The 9328-nt window shown below is 44.7% G+C and overlaps 1 protein-coding gene across 1 annotated transcript in view; it reads left to right on the top strand.

Moving 5' to 3' along the window:
• Nucleotides 1-5282, top strand: part of LOC115548900 (sodium- and chloride-dependent GABA transporter 3) — an 8628-nt gene extending 3346 nt beyond the window's left edge. The window contains exons 8-14 of the mRNA XM_030363813.1: nt 23-147; nt 353-465; nt 548-685; nt 770-872; nt 987-1087; nt 4262-4432; nt 4899-5282. Coding sequence (XP_030219673.1) covers nt 23-147; nt 353-465; nt 548-685; nt 770-872; nt 987-1087; nt 4262-4432; nt 4899-5063 — 916 coding nt within the window. The 3' untranslated portion in view covers nt 5064-5282. The remainder of the gene's footprint in view (nt 1-22; nt 148-352; nt 466-547; nt 686-769; nt 873-986; nt 1088-4261; nt 4433-4898) is intronic.
• Nucleotides 5283-9328: the final 4046 nt, after the last annotated feature.

Below are 9328 nucleotides of genomic sequence, written 5' to 3'. Positions count from 1 at the left end.
CAGTTTTTACTGTGACCCCTAGGGACACCTTCCTGTTGTGTCTGCTCAACAGTGGAACCAGCTTTGTTGCTGGATTTGTTGTCTTCTCCGTACTTGGATTCATGGCAGAGAGACAAGGTGTTCCCGTTGACATGGTGGTAGACTCAGGTAGCACATTTTGTTTTGCATGACTTCAATTTCAATGAAAAATTCGAAACTACTGTTCAAGTATTGGACTGTAATTACCACAGACCGTACTTTCTCGAACATTCAAATTTTGTCAGAATGGAATTCTTGATCATCGTCAGCATTTTCCTTTTTCGATTGGAATTTGATCCTAAACAAAAGGGCTCTCTCACCTCTACCAACAAAGGTCCTGGCTTGGCATTCATTGCATATCCCCAAGCAACAGCCCTGATGCCATTGCCTCAATTCTGGACCATCTGCTTCTTCCTGATGCTTTTTCTACTCTGCGTCGACACACATGTATGGTTTTGACGTTGCAGGAATCGGTGACTTTTTGTTGATGCATGCAGACTAGTTTTGGTCATTTGTTGTGTGTTTCCAGTTTGTGATAGTGGAGTGTTTCATCACATCAGTCAGCGACCTGTTTCCCAAACGCTTCCGCAGATTTGGAAGGAGTGAAATCTTTGTTCTTCTCATCTGTATTGCAAGCTATCTGATACAACTGCTTTTGGTCTCTGAGGTAAGATAAAACTATTTAAATAATGACAAAAAATGTTGATTATTGTAATTTCATAATGTGATTTTTCTTTTGTCCATTTTCTAGGGGGGCATCTATGTGTTTCAGCTCATAGATTTTTATGCCTTTACTAGAACGGGCGCAGCCATAATGGCAGTGTGTCAATGTTTGGCAGTGGGCTGGATATTTGGTAAGAAAAAACCTCAGAGTGTATCATACGTTCTCCAATGTTTAGGTACTTTCATTATCATCGAATTGGAAAAGCATTTTTGTTTAAGTTAATTTCTAAATTTTCTGGATAAAGGGGCTGACAGATTCTACAACATCATCGAAGAGATGACAGGAACACGGCCATGTTTTTACTTTAAACTGTGTTGGAAGTATTGTATTCCAGTGTTGACAATGGTGAGTCGTCTCTTTTCTAGCTTTACCGTGGATAGGATTTGGGGATATGGTCTGGTGTGGCTCCAACAGCATGATGGTGTAAACCCTGATGCGGTTATAATCATTATAATGCAGTAATAATAATAATAATTCATTAATTTTGTATAGCACCTTTCAATGTCCTATAGATGCTTACAGCAGTGGAGGGGGGGGGGGCTCACTAAAAACAACCAGTGTAGCACCCCGATTGGCTGCACGGCAGCCAATCGGCCCCTGAGCGCTCACCACAAACCAGCTTCAGATAAAGAGTGAGGGAATTAATGAGTCAGACAATTATACAGGAGGATGAGTAGGGGGCCATATTGAATGAGCCTGGTTGCGCCAGGACACCGGGGAAACCCCAAACTCTTTTGTGATAAGTGCCTTGGGACCTTTAATGACCTGAGTGAGTCAGGAGACAGGACCTCGGTTTTACGTCTCCTCCGATTGACGGGATATAGCATTAGCATAGGGGTTAGGGGCTCACACATACGTCATCACGTCGTAATACCATAAATACGTCATCACCAAGTGTCCTCGCCGCCGTAACAACAATGGAGAACAACAACGAGAACAACACAGAGATCAACACAGAACACAATTGGCACTAACACTCGACTTCACTATCGTTCCAACGTAAACCTACTCGTGAACCGCTTGCCGCCATTGTTTAAAATGATTGTTGTGGGAAAGAAGGGCATGGACCTATAAAGAAAGAAGGGTCGCGCAAGGACTACGTCATCCAGCTCACGTTGCGTATCATCTCATTAACATCTGTACTTTGGCCACGGCACACCTCTCCCAAGTGTGCCGTGGCCAAGGGGCTGTTCCGTGCTGGAATACGGATGGCGTGGTCACACTAGCCAAACGATCTAGACTTTAGTATGCAAATGAGCTCAGGCACGGGACCGTGGCCCTAGTGTGAGTGGCCCCTTCGTGTTAGGCTGTGGTAGTGCAGTTTGGTTCTGGTTAGTTAAAGACAGGGGCGGACTGGCCATCGGGAGGTTCGGGAGATTTCCTGAACGGCCGGACGATTTCAGGCCGAGCTGGCCGGCCGTAATTCTTTTAGATTTTTTTATTATTATTATTCTTTTTATTTTTTATTACATATTTATATATTTTTTTGTTGTAAAAGATGTAAAAAAAAATGAAAACGTTAAGTAAGCCGTGATTTGGGGTGGCCTGCTGCCGGATATTTGCTTACAGCGCGAAACGGAGCTCTTGCCTGACGGTGAAACGGCGCCGATGTATTACTGTCAATTTAGAGGGGGGAGCACCCCCACAGTGTATGGGGGCAAAGCGAGCGGCCAAAGCGAGCGGCCGAACGGCCCCTCCCTACTTGGACTGCTCCAAGTTGGGAGGGGCCAGTCATTTCTGATTGGCTCAGCCTGACACACGGCCGGGTCACTTACTTCTCGTTGATCTCACTGAAGTTACACAGAAATACGAAAATGTCAAAAAGGAAAAAAGGTGGTGGAGAGGAAAAAGAATTGGGTGGCGCTCAGAAGTTGAAAAATTTAGAGCAAGACGCAGCCAAATGTGCTAAATTAACCGACCTTTTCCGTGGAGAAGCCAAGGTTGACGGCGACGCCCCTGTCAGCGAGACCAATGGTGAGGCGGGAACAGGACACAGCAGTATAGCTATGACAGGTGCACTAGCGAGCATGTTTGGCAATATATTTTTACTTAAACTAATTATGGAAATACCAGAGACGTCGGAGAACTATTCATAATATTGTAATGACCACGGAAGAGGCAGTGAATGAAGTATTGATCAGAGAGCGATTTATTAGATACCACCGCTAATAAACCATTGGAACACTTCAACACCGGTAAACACAGCAACGCACAACAAACCCTGGCCCGCCCCCATCTCCCAAACCCTGTGTATGTGTATTAGAGCCCGACCGATATAGAATTTTTAAGGCCGATACGATACGAATATTTTGTGATTTAAAAATCCGATATGCTGATATATCGGCCGATATATATATATTAAAAAATCCAGAAACGCGCAACAAAACAAACACATTTCCCTAACATTGGTTATTTGTAGTTATCCTTTAAATCCTTTTCACTCTCAGCTAACACGTAACAACAGCAAAACTGGACATGGTAGTCATGAATTAAGGCATGCTTATCGACTTTAGAGAATTGATGGGGATGTTCTTTTAATTGTTATTCAAGCAATGTATGTCTCGTGACAGTTGCCAACTTACCATCAACACACTTAAACACATGAACAACACCGATGACTCCGTTGATCTCCGTCGTTCACTCTGCCTAACTCTGGCTGAATCAGCGGGTTTGGGCAAACTTTTTTTTTTTTCTTTTTTTTTTTATTCATTTATCGGCCATTATAAATGCCGATACCGAATAGTTTGAAAAATGCCTAATATCGGCCGATAATATCGGCCAGCCGGTATATCGGTCGGGCTCTAATGTGTATGACAATTTCTTTCCACTAAAAAAATTGTATCTTGCACTATTTAGATCATTTTCAGCCCTGATTTCCCTTTCTAGGCACATGCAATTTCTAATATTTTGTACATGGACAAGATTGCTTAGAAAATATTTCCCAGTGATCTTCACAATAGACTATTCTAAACACATGCACATCCCAACATTGACATGCAGTTGCAATACACATATCCACGGATAAGGACTAGTTTTTATTATTTTACACCGTGGCAAAATTCTACGCACGCTATTCCCGCGGTCTCATAAAAGGCCTCTCCATCCCAAAGTCCCGGGCCAAATTTTTGTCCCAGTCCATCCCTGGTTAAAGATGTTCTTGTTGCACTGGCACACTATCTCCAATCCTGTCGGATTAACTCAAAATTGGATAAATTAATACTTTAGTTAACATGAACACCATTAGTAAATTATTACTTGACAATAACTGAATTAAAAAATGTATTTAATGTTTGTACTGCATTAACTAATTTAATTAATGATTAATAATTGTAGCCTTATTGAAAAGTGTTACCAGTTTATGAAAACGGAGGATGGATTGTGGGTCAGTGTTCATTGTCAGATGATGTAATCATTGAGAGAATCTGTAAAAAAGCACTTATAGAATTATTGGATTATTTGACATGATTAGTAGCCATAATGTCCATGGACCTTTCACAACCGTTATCCATGATTCAACAGGGTTCCTTCATTGTGTACATGCTGAATTACAAACAAATGAAGATTTCTGCTGCATATGTCTACCCTCATTGGGCCCACGTGCTGGGCTGGGTCATGTCTATGTCTTCTATCCTCATGGTGCCACTGTTTGCCGTTGTGCAGATCTGTCTTGGGACAGGGCCATTGAGAAAGGTCAGTGTTTGATACATCAAAGTTGTATTTGTCATATCATATCCTATCATATAATAGATCATCTCTTAAACATTTACTGATGGTGTGTGCAAAAGATTATTGTGACTATTTTGATTGTAATTAGATTAATACAGTTATATTGATATAATATATTGTAATATGTATTATGCTATCACTTGTATATTGCAAAAAACATGGTTTCTCAATCTCATTAGCACACATACATTATTTATGTGACCTTGAAAAGGCAGGGTTGCCAGATCTGTGTTGCAAAACAAGCAATACAAGGACTCAAAATGAGCTCACTGTAGAGGGTTATCCGTACTAAGATCAGACAGTCCAAGTAAAGGAAACAAACAGATTTTGCGATATGGATGCAATATATAATAGTTTTATTATTAGACCACACATTCAGCAGTACATGGATCAGAGTCAGTATGTTAAGATGTTAACTTTGCCTTTTCAGCGTTTATCCGTCCTTTGTCAACCTGTTGAAGATCAAACCGGGCAGAACACTAAGATGGGAGCAGTTGAGACAGATGAGGGGCAGATGATGTTGGAAGAGTCCGAGCCTGAAATGTGCTGTGGCGACTCCTACAGGGGTCACGCCGGGGATTCTGGGGATCCGTGATGTCGGTTGGGGAAAAAGGGTTTTATCGTCTTTTTTGGTTGGGGTGAGTGCAGTTGTGTGTTGTTGAGTGTTTACTTGTTGTGTGTAGTGTTGCCGCCAGCGTTACCGAGAATTGCATGTCTGTTGGTTGGGTGTGCTGTATGTTGTGTGTCGTGTTAAATAAAGGCAGCTCTCGTAGTCGTGCGGTGTACGGGGCACGAGAGTTGCGTCATCGCTTAACCTGGGCTCCCGTCTCGTCCTTCCCTCACTGCTCGCCACATTGGTGTCGGAAGTGGGATGTGGCCTGCGCACACAGAGAGGGACTTGAGCTTCACGGTCCAGCCCATGGAAGCCCCCACCGAGGCCGACGCACCCTGTGCTAGGGGAGCGCAGGGCCCCCCTGTGACCACGACCGGAATGGCCCGGGAACCAGCGGCTGCTAACCGCCCCCTGGTGGCAAGGACAGGCGCAACGCAGCTGGAGCCGTAGTTGTCCGATCCTACGCAGCGGACTTGCAGCTGCACCCCCGGCGGGGTTATCCAGGCATCCCTGCGGCAGCTAGGGATGAGCTAGCCCTGCATGCCTTCCTTCAGGGACTGGCCCCGCCGCGGCTGGGGCAGCATGTCCGCCTCACCATGCCCCCGACCCTCGATGTGGCTCTCCACTAGGCGGAACAGGCGGAGCGGGAGCTCTCCAACCAACCCAGCCTGTCGGAGGATGATTTCCCGGACCAGTCTGGTCCGGCCAAGCACTGCTGCCGTCGTTGTGGTGCCCGGGTGGACGCGTCTGGGGCCGCCCTCTCCCGTGGCAAAAACGACAGTGGCTTCCCAGTCGGGGCAGGACGAAGAACGGGTCCGGAAACCCAGTCCATCGGACCTCGAGCCGGAGCAGTGTCGGCGGGTCAATGACTGCGGATGGACTGGACGGCGCCCAGCCCAGCCCAACCGACGGGCCAGACGGCGGAGGATGGGGTCCCCGAACGGCCCTCCAGCGCCCCCCTATGGCAGAAACCGGTGGGGGCCCCGATAGAGTTGGTCCCCGACCACAACCCCAGGTCCTCTGCGGACAGTTGGAGACGGGCGTCCCAACCAGGGAGGAAGGCTGCACCGCAACGGGGCCGCCACTGGCAGGGGCCCCCTGACTCCTACCGGGGGTCGCGATTCTGGGGATCCGTGATGCCGGTTGGGGAAAAGGGGTTTTATTGTCTTTTTTTGTTGGGGTTAACGGGTTTGGGGTGTGTGCTCGGTAGAGTGTACTTTTGTGTTGTTGAGTGTTTACTCGTTGTGTGTAGTGTTGCCGCCAGCGTTACCGAGAATTACATGTCAGTTGGTTGGGCGAGCGGTGTGCGGGTGTGCGGTGCGCTGTGTGTTGTGTGTCGTGTTCAGGCCCGTCGCGAGAAGGCAAGCAAACCAAGCAGTTGCTTGGGGACCCGAGTTGGCCTGGGGGCCCAAGACAATGACTGGTTATGAATAAAATGCAACGACAAACTGTGTGAGCGCCCCTTTGATAGTCAATGCAGTAAAGATCAATGACACTGTTATCGGGATCCCCCTCGAGGGGGCCCCTCTCAGTCGCTGACTGAGAGGGCCAGCCAGCCAAGTTTGTGATCTCTGCTGCCGGCAAAATACAAAACCTTGGCAGTCATGAAGCGGAATTATCAATCAGGGAGCCATAAAAGAAAGAAGAGAAAGGAAGAGGAGGATAAGAAAAAAAACAGATAGTGGTAAGTTTTAAATTACACTGGATAAAATAGCTCTACTTGTCTTGTACAAATGGTGTAATTTCTGATCAGGTAGGCTTGCATAAAAACAATTATGTTAGCATAGCTAGCTGCCTGCAACTTTTTTTCGATCGGATGGAATATGGTTACATACTTTAATATGTTTATTAAGGAAGAGGCAGATCTCTTCCAATATCACTGTTTATCGTATTTAATGACACGACATTGCTATAGCTTCGTAATAGGTTTTGATGAAAGTGGCATAGTATCTCTGCTATACTAACTATTCCACCGGGATAATCTATTTACCAAATGGTGGTTAGGAAAATCACACGATAATTTTCGTCCATCAAAGCAGACAGGAATATTCATGTCTAGTTGTATTCATGCACGCCAGGTTTACTGTTTTTAAAGTACCAGCTGCATCTGTCTAATTCTCTAACAGCAGAATGCTTAAATGCCATGTAAGCTACAAGTTGGCCAATGTATATCATTGGCTTGGGATGCCAGTATATGCAACAGCAGTATTTGCACTGTCAACATTTTTTATTGATATAAAGTGTGGGTGAACTTTACGTGAACTCCATGCCCATTTTGCTTGGGGCCCCAAAATTCATTGAAACGGCCCTGGTTGTGTTAAATACAGGCAGCTCTCCTAGTCGTGCGGTGTATGGGGCACGAGAGTTGCGTCATCGCTTAGCCTGGGCTCCCGTCTCGTCCTTCCCTCGCTGCTCGCCACAGACTTCAACTGACAACTGTTGTATTTTATCAATGGTTTTCGTTATTTTTTAATCACATTGATATGGCTGTGCAAACTTTGTAAATTGTTCAATTGAAGAGTGTGCCTTTTGTATAACACGTTTGGCTATGGAGTGTAAAAGTAATATAGATCCTTGATTCAAAAAGTACTGTGGAATGGTGCCATTAAGTGTTTACGCGTTCACACCAAAGCTGTAAAGCGTTTTGAGCATATACGCCCATTCACTTTCAATTAGACATGAACGATAAAGCGATAGGAGCGATAAAACGCTTGAGCGATAGCTTTAAATCTGTAAATGAGAGTTGAAAACAGCTCAACTCTATGCAAATTAGCTAGTAGCGTTTCGGCTGTAAATGACCGCCAGCCAATCGGAATGTAGATGTATCTCGCCGGCGTGGGTCCCAGTAAACATACGCGAGAACTTTAGTTCCTAGTTCCGACCACACATTTGTTCCTTCACGGTGCGTGAGAGAATAATGCAGCTATTGCAGGGCCTCGTATTTGTCCGCGATTGCATAGCCAACATGGTCTCATAATAGCCCGATCATTAACTAAAAAACCCACATAGAAAAAGAATAAAGCATTATGATTTCGACAATGTATGCGGGCATGCGCAATCCGCATTACGCAACAGAGATGGTCGCACAGTGTTATAAAAAAACAGTGGACGAGCGGTGGGTGGAGATGTGCGCGCATTTCAGAAGCAGGGAGATACCTCACAAAAATCTATTTCTAATTTGTCAGTTTGCCGTGTGTCTGCCTGGCACAAGTGCTCCCGTTGAGCGGATCTTTTCCATAATAAACAATACTACGCCGCACACGCACGTACACACACACACACACACACACACACACACACACACACACACACACACACACACGCACGCACGCGCACAAACAAACACACACACACACACACACACACACACACACACACACACACACACACACACACACACACACACACACACACACACACACACACACACACACACACGATAGCGATCAACTAAGCTGTAATCTTGCATATAATGAATCGCTCAATTAATTATTCAGTGTTTCATATATTTATGCTTAATATTTTTCTGTTGACCAAATTTATGACTATCTTGTGTTTTTGTGTCTCGGCATCAGGAGCAGCACTTGTCTCAACTACGAGCATGCAGGCAAAAAGCGCGGATCCTTTAAATGGAAAAGCAAAATCGCAAGAGCGACATATGAGTTGTAAATATTTTGGACAGCGTTGCGTTTTGAGCTATACGGCGATTTTGGATCTTTTACAGCTCTTGGTGTGAACGTACAAAGATGGATTTGGTTATTTTCTTTATCCTGCAGCCAGAAAGAAACACAAACATAGTGGGTAAATGTCATCAATCAACCTCAAACATTCACACCGAACCTTTGAAAGCAATAGGACAATAATAAGATTGTATCATGCATTTCTACAGACAGCTTTTTACTGATAGTCTTAGTTAGAAGCTTAGCTTGTGTTGGCCCCTACTGGAGAGAGTTATCAAATTAATAAAGTATGGAGCATCTCCGTGTGAACTAAGATTATAGTAACAATTTATATTAATTTAAGTCAAGGGTTTATAATATAAAAGTAATTCAATCATCATTAGACCTACCATTGATTTGTATTGTAATAAATAAAGAGTTATTAACACTAGCTTGAGGCCATTAGTCGGTGCTGGACATTGCTGTTCAATAGTGACCGCACAACATTGGCATTCTACCCATGTGAAGACCACACCCGCTCACTCCCTCAATAAAAACACAAGTGGGCCCACAGAAATGGTATTTGAA

Source organism: Gadus morhua, chromosome 8, assembly GCF_902167405.1.
Source record: "Gadus morhua chromosome 8, gadMor3.0, whole genome shotgun sequence".
Classification (NCBI taxonomy): domain Eukaryota; kingdom Metazoa; phylum Chordata; class Actinopteri; order Gadiformes; family Gadidae; genus Gadus; species Gadus morhua.
Note: the sequence above shows the minus strand (reverse complement) of the source record. Positions and strands in the feature narration are given on the sequence as shown.